We start from the raw sequence: 27201 nt of genomic DNA, 5'->3' as shown, positions 1-27201 counted from the left end.
GGGTGCTGGGGGCTCCAGCAGCACACACAACAAATGTGGCACCAGGAAAAGCGAGGGGCTGCTGCCTCTTCCCTCCTCATCTGCCTGCAGTGAGGGAAACAAAGGCAAAGGAAAACCACAGCAGATTTCTCCTCCTTTTTTATTGCAGCCCCCAGAATGGAGGGAGCTCAGCACACACGCTGAGGAGCCAACCGACACAGGCAGAGCACCAGAGGTGACAGGGTTCCATCTGCATCCAAGGGACATCCTTCATGTCTAGGGCTGAGCAAAAGAGGCCAGGCATGAAATTCTGGGGTGATTTTAAAGCTTGCTGGAACCATCCTGAGCCTGTCGTTTCCCAAATATTAAGCCAGATGAGGATCCAGAGTAATTGTCAACAATTGAAGCAAAAAAGTCAAATGAGGGGCAAGCAAAGCACTGCCAGACACTAGGGGGAAAAAAAAAGCCTAAAACCCCACTACTTTTAACTCAAATAATAACATTTTTCCTTTTTTTACCATTTTATCTGGTTAGTGACATTTTTATTGACCCTCTCAGAACCCTGCCATGATTATGTCTATTATGTGATCACTGATCATTTATATAGCATTAGTCTCCTGTTTTAAAAATGTGCAAACAGGTTTTTTAATTTCTTTACTGAATTTTTTGTACAGACCTAATGTGCATACATAATTACAAATAAATGTAGTCTTTTTAGTAAAAAATATTATAAAAGGGCTACTTAACTCTAAAGAACAAATCAACAGATGATGTTTCATTGACCAGTTGATAAATAAATATTGCAACTCCACTGACATGACTGAAGTCTTGGATTACATCAGCTGAAGAAGCCCCACCATTTGTTATAACAGCTGTCAGGGAACAAGTCTTGGAAATTTTAAAGGAGAGAAAAAATATATAGGCAATATATTTGAAAAAATATATAGGCAGATTTTTATTACTTACAAGTCCCAGCAGAAACCCAAATGTTTGGGGTTTTTTTCTCAATTCTCTGACCTGAAAAATGCAAATACTTTTAAAAAAGAAACTCACTGAAAATAACTGAAATAGACTCAAGAAAATTTGTAGGAGCAGGGGGTATTTGTGAAAGAAAAAACTTCAGGCCAGGATTTCCCCAGGAGTTTTGTGGTAGTGGAAAAATATTCTCAAGTGCTTTTGGCACCCAGGATTTGGCACATGACCCTTGAAGAAACTCTGGGACCACGTGAGAAGATGAACCCCAATTTCCCAGCAGTGTCACACCCTCTCTTTCCAGCCCTGGATGCAGCTGCTCCTCTGGACACCCAAAGCATCATTCCCATGGTACACCCCTCACTCACTGAATTTTGCATTCAGAATGCAATTTGTGCATCTCTGTGCCAAGAAACTTTGGAATAGAAGTTCTGCATGCTGCTGAGAAACCCTAAGATAAATCATATCTTGTGCCAGGGAAACACATCTAGACAAAATACTGCACCTTGGTTACCTTCTCTCAGATGTCTTTAAAAGAGTTCTTGGGAGTTTTGATTTTTTTTCCCCCCATGAATTGTATTTCCCATTGGTTCCAGTACCATGGGCCATAGATTTCCCCAGACAGCAGGGACACCAGGGCTCCTGTTTGCTGGCCTCTTTCTCCACCCTCTCAGGCAATTCAGAGATGCCCCAACAGAAGAGATGAGCTGCTCCCCTGCCACAGAGAATTATTAGTCCTCCCTGGAAATGAGGACTTTCGTAAAGCTTTCCCAATAAATCACTATTTCAAGGAAAACCTGGTCTCAGCACCCAGTGCTGGGCAAGGGAAATGGGACCAGGTCCCTCACAAACCATCCCAAAACCATCCTGGCCCCTGACCTCACTCACAGCCTCTGGCTCCAGGGGGCAAATGCTGGAGAAACAGGAAAAAAACCCATCAAAATACTGGCTGACAGTCAGAGCAATATGGACATGTTTGATCCTTCAAAGTGTATTCTTCAAGGAAACCTCATCTTCAGCCTGAACTGGAAATAAAACATTTAAAAAGCAAAATTACTGAACATTTATACACCATTAGTGCCACCATAATTGTGGTACCTGGATGTCACTTAGAGCTAGTCTGTTCTGATGGAGCAAAATCTAAATACTCCATTTCCATTTCCTACTTTGACTTTATATGCCATTGCCTGCTCTTAAATACCTGCAACATAAAATGGCTTCATTTCCTTCTGACTCTTCATCATTCTGATATAATCAAAATACTCCATCTTCTGCAGGGCACTTACACTCTAGACAGCTTCTGACAAAACACTGCTTTCCACTGCACAGGAATCCAATCTCAGGATTTTTGGCCAGCTGTGATAATCACAAACAAGCCAGGACCTGACATTTAACATCCTTAATAGAGGGGGATCTCTCTTGTTAAATGCATCACTAAATTGAATTTACTGAACAATACATCCCACTGACAGCCTCCACATGTGCCAGCAGAGCTTTCCAGGACTCTGCTGCAGATCTGGGTTACCTTTGGCCAACAGCACAGATTTGCAAAATCACAAAGTTTCAGCTGGAAAGGACCCTGGAGATCATCTTGGCCAACCTTGTGTTGAAAGCAGGGCCTTAGATGAGCTTATCCACGGCCCTCGCAAGCCAAGTTCTTGAATATCTACAGCCAGGAAGATTCCAACTTGAATATCACAGCTTCTCCAGGCAGTTCATCCCAGTGTCCAAGTGGTCCCAAAGTGAAGAAATTGCTTCTAAAATTCAGATAGAAATACCCTGAAGCAAATGGTACCTCTTCCCCTTGTTCTCTCAGCACTGTCTCCATCTTCTCTCTCCTCTAGGACCTTACAGAAAAGGTTAACAGGTAAATCTAATAAAAGGGAATAAAAAAGATTTGCTCCACATAATCTCAAGGCAACAAAAGCTCAGGAGTAGAGATATTTTCACAGGCAGTCTTTCCAAAAACAAACTGCTGGAGGTACCTTATGCTTCATCCCAACAACCTTATTATATTTACTGTGGAAAAATCAATGATATTTTCTAATTATTAGATCAAATTATGCAACTACAGAACTTCCTGATTACAGAATGGACAGATGACCTTTCAAAAGCAGGTGTTGGCTGGCTTTTTTCCCCCTTTCTATGGCTGGGGTTTTTTTTATGAATAGCAACTATCTACTTTTTTTTTTAACTTTTTTTTTTTCTTAAATAAGTTTGGTTGCTTAAAAAAATGTAAATAAAACTAAAACATATTAAAGTTCCTAGGACTTGTCTTCTGATAATATTTCGCTTTTCCTAAACAGACATACACTTAAAATTTCCTGGAATACAGAAAAATCTCTGAAACTCATCACTGGTATTAACCTTCTCTTGGTTTAATTTATCACTTTGAGATCATTGAACCTTTCACTAAAATGATGCTCTCTAAACCTGAGGGTTCTGTGCTGCTTTTTTCTCAAGGGCTAGACATGAAATTGCTACATTGTGCACACAGCTTTGCTCATCTTGCTTCCAGAAATAAAGCAGTCAATTTATTTGTCTTTAGACAAATTTGAAACTCATAACACAGCTGAACTCTTACTTTTGTAAAGGCAAAATGAACCAGATATTGGATGGTATAACACCAAGAGAAAAAAGAACAAGCTGTATTCTTATCTGATGCATACAGGCTGTGCTACTTGGTATATTACAGCCAAAAATTGCAGTCTTGACTCATATATATCACCCCTGCTACTTGCTAAGTTACAATAAAAAAGAGGAAACCCTCCAAAACAGGCAATATCAACTTGTTTATGGATTTGAGCTGTAAGAAACCTCATTTCTACATTATTTTCCCATATATTGCACAGAGGTGATTCAAATCAATACCTAAAGGAGGGACAAAAACCACGGAGATGCTGAAGGGAACTGACCACACACAGAACACGCCCCTCACTATCCACACCAACGTAAATCCACCTCCTGACAAAATGCACTCTCCATCACTGCTCCCATGAGTGGCAACTTTACTTTCAGATGAGACAGCAATCCCAAGTCCTCAAGCCTTCTACTCAAGAACGATCCAAAGGCAGGATTTCCCCTTTGAACAAATTTCAGTGCCAGATTTTATTTTCTGGGGCCTACTTTCCTCTTGCAGCTCCACATGCAGAGGATATTCTGCTTCTCCCCCCAAAAGTGAGGCTTCTGTGCCCTGCCCTAGAGCCAGGGTTTCCACAGAAGGAAATCAGTCAGCAGACAGAGAAGAATGTCTTCAGACAGCAGGAAAGAATGAAATAAAAAAAATAATAAAAATAAAATAAATAATAATTAACTATAATAATTTTAAAAACTTGATCCAGGGATTACAGTATAAAATTAGGAAAATGGCATAACAGACTTCAGATAACATTTGTGGAACACCTCCAAAGTGAAAATCTAACTCTCTGAGAGCTAAAATATCAAAATAGAAAAACCAAATCACCTGTTTGAAACAAAAGCAGGGCAACAAATAAGTTTACATTAATTAACAGCACCTTTCCATCACATTTCTGCAAGTTTTCATCCTGTTATTTTAAAAAGGTACCAAAGTAGAAAAGATGCACTTAAATCCATTTCAATACAAGCAGAGCAAGATTCAAGATCTTCTGAGAGCCTTTAAAAAAATCTTAAAACCAGACATGTGTCATTACAACCACTGTGGTTTCTGTCACAGTAGCCACCGTTGCTGCTGATTGCAATAGAGGTTGTGGGGAAAGGGAATTATGGTTTCCAGTGAAGTCAGTGGGAATCTTCCCATCAGATAATTCTTAATTGAAAACCACCAGTTTTTAATGGGAATTTTTTTCTGAAGTTTCTTAGGGCTGGCATGGGGTTTTCAGTCAGAGCAGAAAGGAACCAAAGAACAGTTTGGTGTCTGGAGCACTTCCAGAGCACGTGGTGAAGAGCACATCCAACAGCCCTCTCCAGGCTAACCTGCAGCAATGTGACCATAAAGTTCTGCCTCAAGCACAGGCTGGTTTGGGGTGTCTTCTTTCTGCTTCCAATTAAAAAAAAAAAAAGAAAAAAAAAAAAAGGAAAAATACAGCAGAAAACTTTTAGACTCTTGCCATGATGCCAAACTTTTTCCCTCTTACCATCTGTTATGATTTTTTTTTTAAATCTCCCATGCAAATAGTCCTCCAGCCTCCCCTGAATGAATCAGAAACCTCACTAATTAAAGGATACAGCCTAAATAAAAAGAGAACATACTTTGGGTCTACATTATGGACACTTCAAGCCATTTTCCACCAAAGACTGTACATATGTTTACTCAAATAACCCATGCTATTCACGGGTAGACATTTTACAAGACAGAGGCAAAAGCATTATTCCTGAAAGGATTGCTTTGTAATACAGGATCAATGATAAGGTCTAAAGGAAGCTTTTCTGGATGTGTTCCATCACTCGATGTTCAGGAAACCATTTTGTATGACACAAAGGATTAGGAAAAATAAGCTGCATGACATTTATTTTGTAATTTTAACATTAATATCTGTAGAAACATTTTATTGTCAGTACAAAAGTTAACAGATTTTAATACTTATTTTACCCAATTAAAAAATTATTAAAAAAAAAAAAAACAAACAAAACCAAAACAAACACACCACCACATAAAACAGTGAAATTTGCATTCATATTCCATGGCCGTATCAATGTGAATGTTCTGAAAGTAAAAATACAGGATTCTGTAAAAAAGATGCAAACAACAGTGATATTCTAGCAGAGGCCAGTGCTACACCTACTGTTATGGAATGGTTCAGAAGGAAATAGTGGAGTCAGCATGAATTAATCCCCTAAAAAGATGCTGATATTCCTATGGCAAGCTGTCATTATAAACAACTTCTCTCTTTTTAACTTAAGTTACAATAGAAGGATAAAGGCAAAAAATCCAGGCCAAAAGGTCTGGAACCTATTATCCAACTAAGGCAAGAGAATTGTAGATAATTTGATGCATGTGCAACTCAGGATAGAAGATCAGCTCCTTTTAGAGCAGTCTGTTCTGCTGTGGTAATAGACAAACTCATGTCTTTCCTTACTTTAAGAACCTTCTTCAAAATGTCCTTTATTTTCTTTTTTTATTTTTTTGGAGTGGAATGACTCTGCTTTTTGGACCTTATAAGAAAAAGACTTTCTTGTTAAAGGATTTGGTTTTGATAAGAATAATCATCTGACACTGCAGTTTTTAAACACAAATAAATCAAAAGTTTAATTTCCCCAAATTAGTTATATACTGTAAATATTTCTTTTCTTAAAGATCTGAAAACTAGTAAAGTCTGAGCAATATATCTACTAGTCCTCTGTGCTGCCTGCATAGAAATGCCATTTAAATTACAAAAACACAACAACCCTATAAACGATTAACTGTTTTGTACATTACCAATTAGTTAATAAATTAATGATATACCATTTTCCCTGAAAGCAAAGTATTTTCCACCTTTGGATGGTGAAAATTAAGAAATTCTGTGTAAGAACAGCATTTAGCAAATAGCTGTTAAAAAAGAGACTAATTTGCTAGGTGGATTGGGAATCCATTTTTTAAATCAATACAAAAAATAATTCATTGTAAATATATATAATATATATTTATACATATTTTTGAATATATTTACATACATCCAGCACCTATATACTGCATTTGTGCTCTGTAAGTGTGTGCCAACATATATTTTCTCCAAATATTACAAAATAAACAAGAAAGGCAGACCCAGAGTTTGCCTCAAGTCCAACTGGTCCATTGTACAAACAAAGTCTGTTGCAGCTCACAGGAAGCCAGAAAATTGATAGCAATGGGTATCTAGACACAGCTCATAAACATTCTTCCTTCTTGGGAACATCTGAAAGCTGCAAGTGATGTGAATCTTTATGTAGGCTCTGACCGCTTTCCTCCAAATTGGTTTTTTTTCTTCTTTTTCTTCTCTCGCTTTTATTTTTTTTTCCCATATTTCCTATGTACAAGCAGAAACATGAAGGTCCTGGAGGAAAGCTTTTGCTTTGCATACGGTAGGTAGCTTGATGTTCTTGCCTCTTTGCTCCTCTTTTCATGTTTTCACACTCCCGTTCATGTGCTGGTACTTGGGGAGACAAGGTTCGTAAGGCATCGGGTCGGGAGAGAACACGGAGTCGTCCCCTGAGGAACACGAGCTCCTGGTGTCGGGGTAGCTGGGTGAATACTGTTCCAGAGGTCCACTGAGGTCCAGATACTCCTGTGGCAAGAGGAATAGAACCAGTTTTTAGTCAGTGAAGAGAGCTGACAGTAAAATGTCACCACTGCACGGGTTTTGGAAGAGAGCGGTTTGAAAATGACGCTCGCTTCTGTGAATCAGCTGCGTTCAAAACTGTCTTGTTGCCTAAATACCTCATAAAACAAGGAGCTCGACTAGGGAAAGAAAAAACAAGCCAATAACACGGTATTTTCTGAAGTCCAACATCACCAGCATTAGCTGTGTCAGTGGGAATAAACATGGCAACCACATCAAAAGAGGGCTTTTCACTTGCAATGATAAAAATGAAATTTCATCCTAAATAGAACCATTTTTCTTTAGCACATGGTAGTGATTTGGAGAGGGAAAGACGCTTCCAACTTTGTATGCCTTTGGTCACTTTGAATCTCTGTTTTATATTCTGTGATATTAAATTTGTGTTTCAACATGCAGTGGCATACGTGCAAAAAAGATCTGAAGGAAAAACAAAATCAAATTCACACGATTTGGGTTTTTGACACTACATATTTGTGTCTTGTGCATCCCAGAGTAGCCATGACCAAAGCAGTCATTAAAAAAGGAAATATCATCTGCTGAATCCAAGTTTTGGGTTAAAGCTCTTTTGCTAGAAACAACAGTTTTGGCAAGAGAATAAAGTTATTTTTCCCCTTGAAATGTTCCTTCTCTTTCAACTTCTAAAGGCAGCTGCATTCATTTAAATGCAATCTCTTCATTTGCTAAACCACAAGTTATGATCGTACTGACGAGACGAGTCTTCCACCTCAGTCAGTATTTTATGGTGCTGTGCTTATGTATGGGGTAATTTAGTCCTCTGGCTAACATTCCTTTTTTAAGTCAGAGATTCAGTCATTACCATCGTAGAGTTTAAAAATGGTCACCATTTTAAAAGGAGGGTGTGGTGTATTTTAAAATGCTGGAAAATTTAATAGGGACCAAAAGGAGGGAGTTTGGATGTATTGATTACTGACTCTGTGGCTGCCCAGGATCTTGAAGAATCCACAAGGGCAATCCTGATACATATTTGTGGATTAGCAAATCAGCCCTGCGTGAGCAGAAATAATCAGACATTTTCTAAATAGACTGAAGAAGAAAGGATCCCAGTCTTTGAAGAAACAGGACTTTCCCAGGGGCTATCAGACACGGCTCATCATGTCAGAAGACTTGATGTAACTCAGGTATGAATTCAGTATTGTAGATAGGGTCCTTATCCAGTGTCAATAGCCAGAGTCACACCGAGGGGCACAAGAACAAACACCAGGCTGGCTTCTGGTGCTGACAAAAGCACCACAGCCACGAGGCTGACTCCTGGTGACTTCTGCACACAGAAACATGGGAATGAGAGTCTTTTGGGGAAAAAAAAAACAGCAAGAAAACACATTAAAAACCCAACAAGAGATGATTCAACATGAAAAAGAGCGAGATGTTACTATTTAAGCAGAAATCATTACTTGCACAAAAGCAGAAGAAATTATTGGCTACCCCAGCAAAATGAGTTGTTGGGTAAACCAGACTGAGCCAGGGTTATTCTGTGGGGAAAGGGAGAATGGGGAGAGGATAAACAGAAGTGAGCCTGGAGGGCCTGCACTTCAGGAAGACCACGCAGATTACACAGAATTAGAGATCTCCAAAGCTGTGGAGGAAAACGGGACACGTTGGAGTTCTCAGGAGACACCGAGATGACGACAAGCGCTCAGGAACATGAAACGGGCTGCGAAGACAAGCGGAATGATTTGCTTTCTATGTCCAGGGTAAATAGGACAAAAGCAATATCTGATGTTGAAAGATTAGAGATTAGGGAAACAAAGCAACAGGCTGTCAAGAGGCGATGCCGAAATACAGCAGTGGAGATCTGTAAGGACAAGTTACATAAACATCTGTCAGGAATGACAAACGTATAGTGGGCCCTGCCATAGGCCCATCAGATGGACTGGACGTGTTCCTAAGCTTTTTCCAGACGTTTTTCCTATGATTCTAGTCTAAAGTAATTTACATAACCCTAAAGGCCTTTTCAGGTTAACTTTGAGATCATTCCAGGTCTATGAGCGGTACGGGGTTGGGAAGGCTCAACGGTTAAACACACGCAAAAAAGAAAGCAATATCCCTTCCCAGGATTGGAATTGCAGCCCAGAACCTCCCTCTTGAATTTGCAAACACGTATGCAGTCCAAGCCACCCAGCACTCTGCAGTGGCAGCCAGCCCACCTCCAACTGGTCTTGTGCAATCATACATGAATTAGGCAGGAAAAGATGCAGAGAGTACTGGATGAGGTGAAAATGGTAACAGGACACAGAGCTACATCCATGGCTCCACAGAGACAGCATATCCTTCCATATCTCTCAGCCAGCCCTGAAGGTGCCACTTTTTAGAGAAAGCCTTAAAAACAGAACCCAGATAAATTTACAGCTGTTACTGAAGCCAAAGAATCTTTTTCAGCCAGATCTACTGGGAAAAGGATGATCATAAAAAACGCCACCTCTTTACTCAGGTTCTCCTGTCATCTCCATTGTGAAAAGGCTTTCCCAAAGCTGCTCCACAATCCATTTTTTATTTCTCTGACAATTCCAAAAAATTAGAACATAATGTTGAGGAGCCACGTAGAGTGATTTAAATTTCTTTTTTTTTTTTTTTCCTACAAAGAAGCAACAACAAATACAAAAATCTTGTTTTGACATGGTCAAATCAAGTTGTTACAACTTTCCTGTGTAACTGCTTTGTTCTTTTTTTGCTCCCATTAGACATTTCATTTCTCAGAAGTAATAGGAGTTTGTAGAATATTTCTGGGACACCAAGTATTGTCTCTCAAAAGAAATTTCCACCAAAAGAATCAACATTTCCATCACTTGTGATTTTCCTCAAAGATGCACGTGGTTCAGTGATAAGAGGACTGATTCCTGTGTGAATACCCTAATCAGTGTGCTCCTTGCAAAAACTAATAATATCTCAGACCTCTGAAAGAACGCTCTTCAAATAAAGCCTTCCTGCATTCACATACCCCAACCTGCAGCAGTGCTAGGCAGGACCTTTGGATAATTGGATGGCTGTTTGCACATCCCCCGTGAGTCCTCATTGCCTCCACAGAGAGCTATTGCAGTGAACCTAATTCACTCTCAGACACATCATCTGAAATCTGCCATTGACGATTTCTCCTCTCCTGACCTACATAGCATGGCTGGGAATCAAACTGAGCCAGCAAATGAGAACCACCACGAACTCCACACGCCTCCCTCACGTGCAATTCCTGCTGAAACACAAACACTGCCCCTCAACCTGCCACGTGCTGTCCCTCAACACTAAAAACATCCAGAGATGCAGCGAGAAATAAACAAAAACTCCTCAAAGATGTGTTTCTTTTTAGTTACATAATTCCAGGCATAATGGCAGGAGACCGAGGATTTCATAGGATACATAGCTTAGCTGCATGTAACCTCAGAGGACAATGACAAACAGAATAAGGAGTGAACTTGGGCAGGATTTCATAATTGAATAAATTCCATCTGTCCCCTGAACCATTTTTCCCAACCAGCAGCTTGTGGTGGGGAGACAATTTACCTACCTCATTAGTTGTGAGAGTGAGGATCCGATCCAAGTCCTCCACCAACTGTTTGAAAGTGGGTCTGTGAGAAGGCACAGCATGCCAGCAATCTCTCATCATCATATAGCTGGAAGAAACACACATTTGCTTGGCTTAATTAAAATCACACATCCTCCTCACAAACCTTTCCATGCACAGTCAGTGCTGCCCTTCACAAGGAAAGCAGCGAGCACACACAGCTCTGCTCATGGACCACTGAAAATCCCCAAACCTGGGCAACACTCCCTGCCCTCAGAGGGGCTTTTCTACTCCTGTCTCTCCCTTGCTCAGTGTCTAAATTACCTTTCTGTGGGCCCAATTCTGTGGCCCAGCAACTTCAAAGGCATTAAATTACAATATTTTTTGCATGTCGGGGATTGCAGCCTTTGTGAAGAAATTAAAATGCAAAAAAATTTTAAATATAGTTGAGGTCTGTATTGGAATACCTGAAATCACACTCCCCACACCACCAGGAAATAATGCTGTGTTCACACAGGAGCTCCCAGATGTATTTTGTTGTATACAAAAGCAGCCTGATGTACCTCATGTTTGATTAGTGGTATGTGCAACATTTATGAATTTCCATGTTAGTAGCGTTAAAATCAAACAAATATGGGTGTAAAAACACTGACAGAGACTGACTTGTAGATGATTTCTTCTTTCTGCAATAGGATCACAGCAGGGTGTGCAAAGAAGCATCCTCTGCCAAACATTTCCTGAAATCCTTCCCCTGCCTTTTCCTTACACATCTATACCCTCACAAATATCCTGAATTTTAGAGCCAAACACTTCTGAAAGTGTGTGGTTCTTCTGGGGGTAGCCCTAAACACATGAATTCAGTACGGCTGTGCCCTTCAGCCCTGGCACAGCAAACCAGGGTCCTTACAGCTCGTTGGTGCAGTTGGCAGGTTTGTCCATCCGGTGCCCTTCTTTAAGCAGCTTAAAAAGTTCCTCCACTGGGATTCCTGGGTAGGGTGACCCTCCTAATGTGAAGATCTCCCACATTAACACACCAAATGACCAACTGCAAATCAAAGAGAAAACTGTATTAGTAGACCTGCCTGGAAACAGAGAATCCCATCCCTCCTAGAGGTGTTTAAACCAGGCTCTGCCCAGGTCTGCCTGCCCAGAACAGAACAGGGATCTGGGAAGTGCATCAGCTACATGGACAGCATTTAGGATGAGGACTGACCCCAGCATGTTCCCAAATACCCTCTTTTCCTCTGTCTGGTGTGCTCTGAGCACTGCATCTTCACAGCTTAATGACTTACAGAGCCCTCACAGCTCAGCTGGGGTGCAATTATGTGGCAGGATATTTTGGAAAAAGCAGACTGTTCAAAACAAAAATATTTTGCGTCACCCTGCCTTTCTTTTATTTTTTTTTTTTCTCTTTTGTTGCTAACTTCTGCTAGGAAATGAAGGGGAATAAATTTTAAGCCAGTTTTCCTGCCTCATCCTGCCTGGCTGGCAAGCTGGGGCTCTGTGGCAGGCAGCTCTGCCAGGTGAGCACCAGCACAGAGCCTGCACTGGCTCCCCAGCTCCTCTGCAGCTCCCCCAGCTCTGTACTTTAGTAAACTGTTTGCACAAACTTACAATAATATTATCTTTAGCCATCTTCAAAGCCACCATGGGGCCAAGAGTCTCCAAGTCCCAGCACTGAAATCCTCGTGCTCCCTGGCTGCTGAGGAGCTCAGGCTGACTCTCAGCCCCGAGCCAGTGAAGTGGTTTACTTCACGTTCACTTAAATATTTTGCCAAGATGTTATTTTAAAACACAAGTTTGATCCACCCTTAACCTGTGTATATAGTTTCCTTTGTAAATGATGTAGAGATTGCAGGAAACGCCTCAGTAAATGATTTTCTTAAGGAAAGAGCAGCTTGGAAACTGCACCCAGGTTAAAGGAAGAGGAGATACTTCTTATTTTCTCCATCCTGCCTTTTTCCTTTTTAACCCTGCACTGACTTGCATAACCTTTTGCTCCTCTGCTGGGAAGCATCCAGCCCTTTACAGTTAATAGCTTTTCTTGGAGAAATAAAAAACAGAATCTTCATCTGTATTGCATAAGAAATAAACGTCTACTTCAAGCACACAGAACTGTAATAGGAAGCAGAATAAACCCTGAGCAGTTGCATCAGCCAGTGGCTCTGCACACACATTAAAAGATTTTTGAAGTGTCAGAGTCCAATGATTTCCTATTACATGTGAAGTACTGCTGGGAAGCAACACCACTTATGAAAATCAGAGAAAACTTTCCCAGCATACCCAGCCTACATTTTATTGCACCAAATCTCAGTACAGATTTTTATAAGAAGTTTTCAGGAACTTTCTTTTTTTGTCGTTCTTTTCTCTCTCTCCTTTTATTTTTTCAAACCTGAAGGAAGTCCAGAGCATGTCAAAAGGCAAGCAAATTAGATAGACTCTTTGTAGCTGCACATCCGTAAATAAGTTCAAGGGGGGAAACTTCCGCAGTGACAGAAGGAGGTTAGCATTTTCCACCTTTCATGTGCTTTGAAGCTGGGCAGATTAGTAACAGAGCACTGGTTAGCAGTCTACCATAAAATCCTCACTTTCTAAGGGCAAGTCCTGTTCCATCTATTAATATGTGAAACAGAATGAAAACTCTTAAAGGTAAAGGACAACAGCAAAACACATATGAAATACCCCAAACTTTACCAAACTCAAAGCAAAACACCACCCCACCTTTCCCATCCCCAAAACCCCATTGAAATCAGGCCACTTACACATCACTTTGATGTGTGTAAACTCTGTCAAAGAGAGCTTCTGGAGCCATCCACTTTACTGGAAGCCGTCCCTGTGAGTTTGGAAAGGAAGAGAAATTAAAATGGCAGCAATTTACAGGATGATTTCTCTAAGAGCTGTCTGCTAAAGCAAACCAGCACATAATTCACCTTGAACATTTTCAGTGAGAGAACGCTAAAGTGGGCTAAAGTACAGAGATTGTTATAAAAATGGATACAAGCATTGAAGATAAAATTAAAAGCAATTAAGAGTTGCCAAAAATTTCCCAGACTGCTTGCTAGGAGAATGATAGGATAAGCAGATCAAAATCAAAAGTATCATTCTGCTACAGCTCTTTAAAGACAAAAACTCCCACAATTAATAAACTTCTGAAAAACAAGCCTGCCTACAAAAATAAATTAATTACTAAACCCAAAAATTTTGTTTTCCTGTCCCTTTTGCAGTGACCCAAAGCTCACAGTCAGAGCTGCCTGTTGCTTTGCACACACAGAGCTGGGAATTGCACTGAGTCTGAAATGAAGAAGGTTCAATCCCCTCCAACGCTGCTCTACATGATGGTTCTGGCTTTTGGAAGTAGGCAGATGTTTCCATTAAAATGCCACTAATCACTCAAGTGATTTTCATAAATAAGCCACTTAACGTGATTGTTAATAAGAAGTCATATTTATACAAATAAAATCTGTAGAACTCAAGGGGTTCTGCAGAGTTCCCATCAAAACCCAAGTGCAGCTCAGCAGTACCTTAAGAGATCCCCTGAGGAGGTGTAAGGAGCTCAAACCAGATATCAATGCTACATCCCAAATGTTTTATCTTCCTGATTTGGTACAGGTTTAGCAGCAAAACAGTGACAGTGTGGGGAGTACAAATAAATTTTCTCTATCTCTAGCCCCACTTTGAGATCACCACCACAGCCTGTCCGTAACAAGATAAGTACAGGCACAGGTAGAAGGCTGAATGTGACATCACCACAAGTAAACAGGATTTTCATGGTGGTTGTTGCTGGAATTGTTTGTATTGCAAGATCCTAGGCTGGGTGCTAAACCAGCTGGGATCAGCAGGAATAATATTTCCACTTATTACAATTGACTGGAGTCAGGGACACAATAGAAAAAAAGTTCTTGTATTTTAGCATTTCTAATCCTCCAATATGCAGCCTCTTTGCTTAGCTTTTTAACCAACTATCCCTGTAAGAGGAGGCAGAAATGCTCACATCCCTGATCCCTGCTTTTTTGTCTGGGATGAAAAGTGAGTCTGCTGTACAAGAAGCCCATTAAGGTTACAGCCATAGTTCTGAAATGAATCACTGAAAGAAACACTTGTTTCCAGAGATTAGAAAACCATCCACTTACATTAGTAGTCTTTTTATAATAATCTATATTGTTGATGTCTCTGGCTAAACCAAAGTCTGCTATTTTCATGACATTGTTTTCTGTTACCAAAACATTTCTTGCGGCCAAGTCTCGATGGATGCACTGGAAACAAAAGAGAAGAAAAAAACAGCCCACTGAAATAAACTGCAGCAAAAGTGAAGTGCTTCAACACCACAACTAAATCTCCTTTATAGATTTTAACCTAAATGACCAGGTGGGAAATCTACACATTCACTACAACCCTGTGAAATATGATTTTCGTAATTATTGCAATCCATCCTCTCAGCTGGTGTTTCCAAGCTGAACAAAGGCTCTAAGAAGTGTCTTAGAAAGTCCTGGTCCGCTTAAATCTTATATTTTTGCTAAGGCTGAAAGCTGGGTGGTGACCCAAGTTGTGCCAAGCATTTTGTGATTCACTCTCCTTAACATGTGCCCAGGTACAGGTATACAGTTTAATCAGAAGTACTGTTAATGAACATTTTTATTGTGTGGCTTCTCCTAAATTATATTGCCTCACCAGAGATAAAACAGAGATCCAGTCTGACTCAGAGCCACTGTTTTTCATAGTAAAGATATATAATTGTGAGCAGGATGTCTAGGATGTGTATAATTATTTCAACCACAAGACTATAAAAATGCAATTATGAAAAGGAAAAGAAAAAAAAACAAAGCAATCAGTGTTTGACTGTTTGTTTTTAAGATAGGTTTAGTTTCAGTATCAAAACTATTACCTCCTGAGAGATGTTTTCTTCATGTCAGCAATATCCTGACACTGAGGGGACTCTGTGACTGCTCTGGGTATTATTCCTGTGTTCAAGTAGTTTTATTAGGGTTGATACAAGATGGCAGTGAGGGCATGGTAAGAAACACTGCACTTTGAATCCCAGCAGGATATTTTATCTATTTTCAACTTAAATATATTTTTTCCCTCCTCAGTATTGTATAACTTTTGACATTGTATGTTTTATTTCAGTTTGTGCATAGACATTACAAAAAGCTACATAACAACCAGTATTTTTTCTTGGTGTTTTCTTGCCCCAGCAAACTGCTGAGATCTCTTATCCCACATGGGTAAAATGAAGTTTCTGCTGCTCACTGGGTTAGCCATGGGGAACTGCCAGGAAAAACCTGCTCCAGCAATGCCTTCATGAGCACAGGACCAGCCAACAGTGCATGATTTCAGTATCCCATCAGTCCTCTAACTCAGCATCAGCAATGCTGTGGGGGCAGAAACAACATGGGCCAAGCTTCCTACTTTCAAAATAATCCATCCAACCTCGGAAACGGGATACTGCCTGTAAGGCAAAAACTTCTTGTGAGGCAAAGGGTAGGTGAACAAACATCACCTTTACCATTTTCTTTATTGAAGTCTCAGTGAGCCCCTTTATTGGACTGAAATAACAAGAACACTGCCCTTCTCACAGCTCATGCATGATGGCAATACCATGAGAAGAGCAGCTCTCTTATTATTCCAGCTCAGTAAATGGATCCCTAAGGGGAGAGGAACTTTCTGTTTGAAATACAAACAGAAGTGGTGGGATATCTGGAGCACAGGAATGCACAGCTCTACTCTGTGCTGCCCCTGTTCTCCCTCTGCCTTGGGCAATGCCTCTCAACCTGTCCAGCTCAGCACAGCACTAACCAAGTGCTTTTGCAAACAAAAAGGACTGCAGTGGCTCTTGGGAGTGTCCTACAGCAGCACTTCAGAGCTCCTCAGGAGGACACTTGCTCTCAAGATGGCCAATGAAAAGATTTATGTTTTCCTTTCACATCAGCTCTCTTTTCTTGGGACGTGGCTCACTGCCAGGCAGGAGCTGCAATAATTTCAGAGAGAGATATTCTGAGGTGTGTCACCTAATCAATACCCCTGCTTTACTCCATTAGAAGAGCTGTGCCTTGCTGTCATGCACGTCACCCTGCTGAGCTAAGATTTACTGTTCAAAACAAAAAGAATAAAAGCAACATTAAACCTGGATTCCCTCTCTTCCCCAACCTCTACAAGTGCAGAAAAAACAGTAACAAAATAATGACTCCACACAACAGGAATGGAGGGTTACACTCAGCCCTGTTCTTTGGTTAAAAACAGCTCCATACTTGGGAGTGGACATGACTGGAAATCGGTATAAATCCCACTAACCACTCCACACCCTGCAGGAAGTACTTATCATTGCTATCTGCTGCTCTGGTTTAGCCTTTGGGTCCAAACATCACCCAGGGTATCCAGGATTGCTCGTCCACTAAGCCACAGTATGTTTACAGAGTTAGTTATGCAGGGCTATTTAAGGTTTTATAGCTATGATTTAATCAAAATGCTGGTTAAAAAGAAATGTTTGAAGGCAAGTTTTAGAAATAAGTGTCTGGGGACATGACAGGATAAATAAATTCTTTCACCCAGCTCACTCTTCTGAAAACACCAGTTTACAGTAAAGTGTGTAATTCAAGTGACTAATACACTAATAATTTTTGTCTCTTCTTCCCACTATTTTGCCCTGCTGTCCTGGGTCTTCTCAACCCTGCCTGTTGTTATTCTGTAAGTCCTTTCAGCCACTGAAATAAGTTTTTTTACACCATGATGTGAAAGGATTTGGTTGGTTTGACTGGAAACAGAAGGCAAACAGAGCCTGCTGCCTCACGGCTGGAGTGATGTGACTCGTGTGACCAAGTGACCACCTGTGCTCCTGGATCCAAACTGCAGATACGTGCACAGCATTTACTTTAAATGATCCACTCCTGGCCTCATTTCAGCAATACTGCTAAACAAAGATGAAAAACCTTTAAGTGCATGAATTTCCCCACTGATCTGCAGGGGTGTGGATTACACAACCTCTTGGAGGCAGCTCCTTCTCCCAGCAAATTCCCGAATGCGAACGAGATGAGGACAAAATCAAACTGAAAAAAAAAAAGCCCTGTATTTGCTGAGTTCCACCTACTTTTTGGGAAGCCAGGTACTCCATGCCTCGTGCCAGCTGGTAGGTGCAGGACACCAGGTCCTTGAATGTCATCTGCTCCTCGGGCACCCTGTTGATGTCGAAGGAGTACTCCATGCCGGGCGGGCGGCGCGCTCGCAGGTACTCCCGCAGGTTCCCCTTGGAAGCATATTCCACTATCACGTACAAAGGACCTTGGGATGAAAAGAACCATGGCAAAAGCAGGGTCAGGTACCAGGGTAAAATGGTTTTTATGTAAAGAAAGCTTTTAGTGCGCTATAATAAATTATAAATGAATCAATGAAATGGGAAAGTGGCAAGCACCGCCTTAAAAAACAGAAGGTTTGGATATGGGGAAGTGATTGCCCAAAGCTCCACAGCAGGAGTGGCAGAGCCACAATTAGTGCCTTAAAGTACCTAAACCCTGCCCCAGTGCCTGTTCTTTTCAGACCATGCTATGTACTGAAAAACAAATATTTTCAATCAAAAAATAGCCTGAGATCTCCAACAAAGGGAAAGTGCTTCTTAAATTTTTATTTTTTTCTAATTTCCAGAATGTTATGCCACTCTGCATCACTTTATGTAGAGTAATTAGCTTTTCCAGGAATGAAAGTACTCATTTCAAATTTGTGGGGTGCAAGTTCTCCTAAAGTAGGGCTGACAATTCAGAACAGCAGACATGGGTAAAGGCCCTGCAAAAGGTCATTTGTTCCTTACAGCAAGGGATTAGAGAGTTTTCATATGATACAGGACCCTTTCTCATATTAAGGCTGCAACTATAATGAGAAACAGAAGTTAAAATATTGCTGTTAAGCTAAAGAAATACCTAGAAATCCTATCACGGCATGACTGCTTCCTTAAAACCTCTTGAAAAATTATGATTAATGAGTCTTTCACAGACCTGCTGGAAAGTCCTGGTTTACTTTCTTTTCTCTACTCACCGTCCTGGGTACAGGCTCCAAGAAGATTGATGATATTTTTATGCTTCCCAATCATCTTCATCATCTCCATCTCTGACACCAGGTCAGACAGGTCTTTTTCTGTAGCATCATCTGTAGAAGACACACGTTCAGTTCATATATTTTAGTGTCCAGCCTCAGCTTCACTAACGCTCATCAGTTGGTGTAAAATATGTGTGGCTCAAAATGCAAAATATGGGATTTGTTTTCCAGTTTACACTGGACATAATATATTATGGCCTGCCAAAACATAGTCTTAGCCTCTTTAGTGGACTGACCAACTCTTCAGTGTTATTATGTAAAGAGGCAGCACAGCAAGATCAGACATAAAAAAGCACAGCAAGACCAGACATAAAAAAGCTGTCCTTAGCTATCAAATCTCCAATAACACTGCCTTTCCTGCAAACTAACCTTACAATTAAATTCAAAATAAATTGGTACCAACCACCTGGACTGAATGGGCTCAGATCTAAGCAAGGATAGCTTCTGACATGAAATAAACTGAAAGCAGAGAGACCCACATGATGCTAATACATCTCCTGGCTCCCAAATACTCACTGCTCAAGATAAACAGGCTGTCAAGGGTGCAGATTTACACCCCACACAGCTGAAGGCTGAGGTCAGCTATGTGCTCTTTGACCCACCCCACAACGATGACAGAGTTCAGATGCCACAAAAGAAAATTCTCTGGCTGAGAGATGCCACACTGCCCCTTCTGATCCCTAATCACCCAATTTTCTTACCTTTCAACATCTTCACTGCCACGGTCACTGCTTCTTTTGGCCTGTCTTTGTCAATGCCCACCGCTTCGGCCATGACCACTTGCCCAAAGCAACCTTCTCCCAAGGGCTTGCCCAGCGTCAGCCTGGAGGTGCAAACAGCAGATTAACACACAGCATCTGCTGCAGGGGAGCAGCCAGTGAAATTCCAGGGCTAAATATAAAAACCTTTCAACTAAAAACCTTTCAACAACTTGCTGCAGCGCGAGGCGTTTATCATATGGAACCAATAAGGGCCTGGGTGCGCGTCGGTTTCCGCGCGCGCCGGGATGTGTTTTCTTAGGGGTGGTGGAGTGAGCATCTCAGAAAGGCACATCAGTCACTAAACCCAGATTTTAAGCTCTCCTCAAGGCTGCACTTGATGGCTTGTGGGGAGATGCAGTGTGGAGGGGCAGAGCTTTGAAAGAGCACCGGAGCATGGCTGGAATTGGGGAGCAGCCAGCAACAGGCCAGCGTCTCCTGTCACTGTGACATGGCTGGTCATCTTTGTGTCCTCACTGACTGCAAAAGGTGGGAGTCAAGTTTTAGCCACAGAGGGTCCAGCTCTTTCTTGGCTGCAAGGCTCTTTGCAGCCACAAGAGTCTTGGCTGAGGGGACCAGAAGGTGCCTCCTGCCTGCAGAGCCCAGGCTCTGCTCAGAGAGGGGAGGCAGAGACTGGGAAGAATAAACTTGGTTGTAATCACATCACCAACATCAAACCCTCCTAAAAGGAGCACTCACTAAGTGGGCTCTGCAGAATGCATTTTGTGGAGCATATTCCTGGTTGCAAAACCTGCTAAGATCTAACAGACACAGAGCCATGGTTCTCAGCTTCATGAGGAGAAAGAGATAAAATAAACTTGAAAGCCTCTGGGCAAAATCTTTTTGATTACAGCCTAAGTGCTTAAGTGACAGAGCCAGGTTCCTTTACTTGCAGAGAATACCTTGTGACATCCAGCAGCAGCGATGCAGCAGGAATCAGGGAGGATGCTCAGTGAGTGTGATGCTGACAGTGTCATCCAACATAGGGGCCAGATTCAAGCATTTTTGTAAACAAATTTTTCAGGACTTGACTTTCCATGGTCAACAGGAGGATTTCACAGATATCACAGATGTAGGGACTCATTCTTAAAACCATGGACACCACGAAGTACAGGGAGAGGCTGTCAAGCCATCATCAGCAATGGTAGATGAGGGATAGTGATTTGAAACCCTGCTTATCTGCTTGGGCACGGGACAGAAGTGAGGTGGCTCCTCCCACGCTGTGACATGTGGGCTCTGGCTGGGTGAGAATACCTTGAGCTGTTTTGGGCTGGTTTCTAAAGCAAATGCAAGTTTTAAAAAGGTGCAAAGACTGAAGGGCAGCATATGCTGTGCTGAGGTCACCCTGCCTTTTCTCCAGAGCTAAAACTGAATTTAGGGTCTTGGCAGAGAACAAACATTTGCATTGGAAACTGGTTAATTTATGTGCTATTGCCCTGCTAGGACCAAAGTTACAAACCCCTCATTGTGTGCCTGCTGCCCCCCAGCCTAATAAACTGCCTCTAAATAGCCTCCTTTCATTGCAAATCTGCTCCACCTACATTTGTGCTGAGCACCGGGTTTAAATGTTTAGCAACTCTAAAATTTTCCGCATTTAGTGGATCCCCCCAGGGCATGGGCTGACAGGAGCACATATACAGGCCTCCACTGTTGACCAGAATGCTGCAGGTGGCAATTACAGCCTTTTACTCTCGTTTTCAGCTAAACCAATCAAATAATTTCCAGAAGAGTTATCAGAAAGCTCAAAATTACAGTTTTCTATTCAAAAGTTACAGCCCTGAACTTCCAAAGAGAACTGTCCATGATAAAAGATGTTATCTTCTCAAAGCCACCTAAAGACTTCTTAAAGCAAGCACTAATTCTGATAAAAAATCATGATTCTACCTTTGTTAACATTATCTCTCTTTTGCATGTCTTTTTCTATATTAAGCAATTTAATTACAGTTTTAATTAGATTATCCAGAAGCTCATTTTGCATGTTAGGCAACAGACTTTGAAGAAAATATTATGTGGCCATATGAATTTGAACAGATCAAAATTTAGCGTGCTCTGCTTGAAACCCAACACTTTTAAGCCATAGAAATTGCACAGATATGCACCCAACGTTCAAAATGTTCCCCTAAATTAAAAATAATAATCTCCATTAATACATGTCAATACAAACTCAACACCAAATCCTACCCAGAGACATGACAGAAAGAAAAGATTGTCCAATAGCATAATTTTGACTTTCTCTATGCCCTACATATTATATTACCTGTTTTTTTAAATATTAGCTAATTAAGTAGTTGACTAAGAAATATGATTTAATATTCAGAGGTATTGCTTGGGAAAATCACCATTGCCTTTCATCAGTGCTTGCATGTGGATATCTTTCCCAGTCTAGATCACATCAAATTTTCCTAACTTATTTCCTACCAGAGGAACTACATCAGAAGAGAGTCTCAAAATCTGCAAGAAATCTGAAAATATAATCGGGGCTGCAGGAAGAAGAAATTTCATTTCTATTTAACCAAACTGATTTCAGACAACTGGATTGAATCTTGATCTTCAGAGCAGCTTCAGGTAACTGGGATTTTTCTTTAAGCCAGAGAAACCCTGGGAGACACGAGGAGGGATGCTTCCTCCTGCCATGCTGTTCAAGGTTCCTCAGACACACTTCTAGAAGTGGTGCCAGAGGAAGCAAGCCACGTACTTATCTCTTGGGAACTCCCACTTGGGGTCTTCTGGCAGCTCATACTCCGAGACTCCTGCCAGCATGGGGGCATCAGCAGTGGAGGAGAGGCGGGTGGTGATCCTCACCAGAGGCGTGTTGGAGTTCATGGAGGAGCTCGAGTCGGCCGACACCTGTGGTTGCAATGCAAGATGCAACAAGAGAAAAAAAAACAAAGGAGATGTAATCTTGGCCCAAAATCTGAAAACCACCAGCACCTGATACCAAGCCAGCTCAGAACCATGGTTTTAGGAAGTGGCTGAATCTAGAGTCTTGAAGCTAGTGCTCTGTTCTGACATTTTGCCTTTCCTTTAAGCACAATACTTGCTGTAATGGCTGCCAATACTGTCAGTCCGTCCCATAAATCAAAAACCATGTAAGCTTTTAATTTATTCCCTCAGAAGGTATTTTTGTTTATCATATTAATTTTTTTTAAATAAACTGGCAGTATTTACATCACTACCCTCAGATATCCAAGAGATCAGCTTATACCATGAGCAGGTGACCAGTAAGTTCGCTTTTTTCCACTCCTAGTTGTCCATGTCACCACATTTTTTCCCAAATCAGCACACCCAGGTGGGGCTCCATCTCTTCTCCCAAGGAAAAGCAATAGCAGAAGAGTAAATGGCCTCCAGGGGAGGTTTGGATTGGATGTTAAGAACAGCTCCTTCAATGGATGGACTGTCAGGCTGCCCAAGGCAGTAGTGGAGTCACCAACCTCAGAGAGATTTAAAATATGTGTAGATGTAGCACGTGGGACATGGTTTAGTGGTGGTCTTGGCACGGCTTACATTTGGACTCAATGATCTTAAAGGTCTTTTCCAGCCAATATGATTCTATTAGTTTCTTTTTTCCAAGTACTCAATACTGAAAGTATCAAAAAGCTATCACAACACTTCAGTTTTCAATTAACTACATTCTTAGCTAAAGACTCTACAGGAAATGTGGGGAAGAGGTCCTAAAAATAACTCAGTTTTGAAACTCTGGAGTGTGATTTCTCATCAGCTCCAATATCTTCCTTAGAGCAGCAAAGGTACTTATCAATAAATATTTTGAAAAAAGAGATTGCTGCTCCATCCACGTAATTTGTTTTGGTGTGAATCTTCTGTAAGGCTCTTTCCTCAAGCCTGCAAGCAGCAGCCTGACATCTGCTGCCTTCAGAGCTTCAAGTGAACACTAACACAAAATAGAAATGCTTGTATTGCCAGTCTTCCCCTCCCCAGTGTGAATCCTCCTCCTCTCTTCACGCCACGATTGTGTCGTGGCCAAGCCCAAATCTGGCAGCCAGGCTGGGATGAAGGATGTCACAAAGCCATCACTGGCACCCATCCTCACACCAGGCAGCAGGAGGTTCTTCTCTTGGACCCAGCTGGAAGCCTGCAGCACCAGAGTACCCACACCCTCATCACCTGGATGAGGATCAACTTTGCCACCAGGTTTGCTTATGTAAAATGTCACCAGGCTACAGCTTTGTTCCACAAAATTAGATTTAAAAAGACATCTTTCTAAAACCAGAGGTTAAGAGTGGAAAGAGGTTTCATAATGAAGAAAATGCTATGGGTTGCTATCAAAAAACTAATCTTGTTAACCAGATTAGCAGCTGACAGACCTTCCCTGATATGTGAAACAGCTCCTGCACACAAGATGTGGCCATGGAAAGAGAGAGTGAACTGCACAAACACAAGGCCACCATTCAAAAAAGTAAGGCAGACTGCTTCTGCCTCATTCATCCCACCATCATGAATGTTAATATTTACTTTCAGCAAATATAAGTACCTGGCACATTGCTCTAGGAAAATAAATCCAGTGACCACTTGGGACACAAACAGAAAAGCACTATTAAGGCAGACTATGGAGCTGTAAATAAATCAGTGAGTGAATACTGAATGGAATCCTGAGAGAGATGCTGCCATGCCCAGCCTGCAGAGGGGAACTCACCTGCTGGACCAGTCAGCAGGAGAACCTGGGCTGGAATCTGATCTGCTTTTTTTTTTTTCCTCCCCCCTCTTTCCTTCTCATTTTCATAATTTCACTACAGTTTGAAAATGATTCTTCATGAAATGAACCGACTCAGCACCAAGAAATGTGCAAATCTCCAGTGTGGCAGCTCCTCTGCCCCCAACCCTACTTTCCTGAATTCCACTTTTCAGTTATTTCTGGCTTCCATTTTTTCATCTCTCACCACAAACCTATCAATACTCTATGACCACTTCCTCCATATTTCCAAAATCTACTTACTATTCTCCAGTCATTCTACCAAGATCTTTATTCAGGTCTTGATTCTTATATTCTTCATTAATTTACATTCCCTTTTCTTCTGCTCCTGTCTTTGTCATTACAGCCATTGTTTTCAAGGGACAGAAATGAAGCCACAAAATTTAGATACCTTAGGTATCAGTAATGGTCCCAAATTCTGGGTTCTGGAGTTTTGTTTTATGGTTTTGGTTTGTTTGTTTTGTTTTGGTTGTTTTTCATGAATACTATCATTGTACTAGACACTGTCTGTATCTCTTCCAGAGTTTCATCTCTTTGCTAGTTTTCACACTCACCATTCAGCAGCCTTAGCCTGGATAAAGCCTATAAATACAAACTTGCAATAAACTGAAACACTCCAGTGATGCATTTTAAACACAGAGCTTAAATAGCAATAATGTATAGAAAAAAGCAGATTAAAGGCTCTGCCAGTTTCCCTTTTAACACTACTCCACGTGTTTACTTCACAGCAGAACTGTGTGATGGGCCAGAGATACTGGAGGCAACCAAAGTGCATTAACATGGATAGGAATGATGAGAAATCCAGGAGCTACTCCGTGTCTGGGAGAAGACAAATGGACTGCACTCCCAGGGAATATTCTCCTGATTGATTAACTGGAGCAGTACAAGGAGTTATAGCAGCTCAAGGGCTATAAAAATCTGCTCCAGAAAAGATGAAGCCAACCCAGCCTGGCCTGTGGTTGGGGGAGATTTTCTGGTTTGAAATGGCCTCTCACCTTTCCTGCAATAAGAAAGAATTAACCTTTGATCTCCTCCCTCGAGCAATTTTTTTTTTCACTGCCTTACATCATACTATAAAAGACTGAGGAAAATCCTACCTATTCCAAGGTCAGTAGACATGGTCAGCTTTAATCTACATTTAAGTGGCAGCTTTCTATATGCTTTTTTCCTTTTTTCCAGCTTGCCACGTGCAGCTCTGCTCTCCAACCCCTCACCATGCAGGTTCACCTGACACAGGTGAATTAAACATCGTGGGGGCCCACTCAGGGCTGACACCCTGGTTGAGGTGATGACACTGCTCTAGGGAGGTATTTAATTCCTTAATTAGATAAAGAAAGGTGAAAGTCAGCTTGAGTTGAGCAGAGCACTGAAAGAACCATTATGGTAGATGTTAATCTCAACAGGAAGGCAGAGTCCACCAGAAAATATTCCTTGTGTGCTTCCTTTGTGCTTTTAGCAGGCCAGAAGTGAGAACAGCACCAGCCTCAGACAGACCTTTAGCTCCAAATCTGCACTGGAGAAGGAGAAAAGCCCACTGCACCCAAACCTCACCCATCAATGCATGATTACATCCCCATTTTCACTACATCTTCTTCCCCTGACCAACACACTGTGGTTAACCAGCTCTCAGTTAATGCTCTACAAGCATTTCCAAGCAGCAGAGCATTTAAAACAAACAAATCTTTGCTGGAATCTTTAAGTGCCATGTGGCAAATTCAGCTGCAGAGCAGTGTGTAATTGTCTGTAATTGATTATGAAGGGTGTTTTCCTCCACTGATAATTCATACCATGTCCTGGAGCCTAGATCTGTCAGTTCTGGCACTCATGCTGGGACATTTTAGCAGGCATGCAGTGATTTCCTACAACTGTCAGCCTTTTTGAAGGCTCTGCAGTAAAAGTTAATTTGAAATCATATGCATATTTGTATATTATAATTAGCAAATAATGCTGTTAGCTGCTGGTAGGAACAGCCCATCTGAGTGACCAGATGCAGGAAAATACAAGGTTAAATGCACTACACAAAATTGAGTAATCCTAATGTTAAGTACTGACATTTAAAACACATGCACCACCCCTCCATGAAAAGCACTCATTTGGAAACACTTATACACAAAATAATATCCAATAAATACCACTAGACAAGACAGTGGTTTCCACAGAAAAATCTGAGCATAAAGAAAAAAATAAAATAAATATCTAAGGTAAATTCCATTCAACATTATCTTACTGACAGTTGTGTATTAATCTTTGTACTTCATAGTCTATTCCCCTAAAAAAAATATTATTTTACTGCTCAATATTACATGAAATACCATATTACTTTTTTTTTTTCCTGATCACTTTTCTTTTTTTCCACATTCCAGCTGCCATCATAATTTTGAATTATTGAACTACCATTTTGAACTACTCTGCTGGGCGAGCTCAAGCCTTGCTTTAAACTGACCAGTCTTTGTTCATCACAAATACACCCATTTCATCTCTATCTAGGATTAGACTCCACAACAACAACAACAGACATAAATTAATGGGAGTGTATTTTAAATAGAAAGCATAAAAAAGATCACTGCTTCCTGTTTAAGACACGTGCATGTTGAGGGGGTCCAAATTTGACAGATTGACTGTGACAGCCTTAACAAAAACCTTAAATGATGACAAACATTTGTACTTGACTTTGAGCAAGTCACAAGAGATGGGATTGTCTTTTTGTCTGCTTCAATTACAATTAATCTGTTAAATTAAAGGTTCTACAAAATAGATGTACATCCTATTGAGGGCAGCTCTGTGGTTTTTTGGCCCTGTCTCTTAAAGCCTGTCCTGCAAATCAGCTTGTGAGGCTCAATCCCACAAATTCTTCATCCCCTCCCTCTCAAGCTGGTACCTCCACACAGACCATGGGTAACTCTTAAACTGCTT

The 27201-nt window shown here is 41.2% G+C and overlaps 1 protein-coding gene across 3 annotated transcripts in view; it reads right to left on the bottom strand.

Annotated features, from left to right (window-relative positions):
* Positions 1-5443: 5443 nt before the first annotated feature.
* Positions 5444-27201, bottom strand: part of FGFR2 (fibroblast growth factor receptor 2) — an 80929-nt gene continuing 59171 nt past the window's right edge. For all 3 annotated transcript variants that reach the window (XM_041461441.1, XM_041461440.1, XM_041461442.1), the window contains 9 exons: positions 22276-22427; positions 19524-19645; positions 18763-18873; positions 17825-18015; positions 14874-14996; positions 13506-13576; positions 11651-11788; positions 10747-10852; positions 5444-7175 (listed from right to left, as the gene is read on the bottom strand). In XM_041461441.1, the coding sequence (XP_041317375.1) occupies positions 7011-7175; positions 10747-10852; positions 11651-11788; positions 13506-13576; positions 14874-14996; positions 17825-18015; positions 18763-18873; positions 19524-19645; positions 22276-22427 (1179 nt within the window). In that variant the 3' untranslated portion in view covers positions 5444-7010. The remainder of the gene's footprint in view (positions 7176-10746; positions 10853-11650; positions 11789-13505; positions 13577-14873; positions 14997-17824; positions 18016-18762; positions 18874-19523; positions 19646-22275; positions 22428-27201) is intronic.

This window comes from Pyrgilauda ruficollis, unplaced genomic scaffold, assembly GCF_017590135.1.
Source record: "Pyrgilauda ruficollis isolate IOZ18807 unplaced genomic scaffold, ASM1759013v1 scaffold15, whole genome shotgun sequence".
Taxonomy (NCBI): Eukaryota; Metazoa; Chordata; class Aves; order Passeriformes; family Passeridae; genus Pyrgilauda; species Pyrgilauda ruficollis.
The sequence above is the reverse complement of the archived record's forward strand: the minus strand, read 5'-3'. Positions and strand labels throughout refer to the sequence as shown.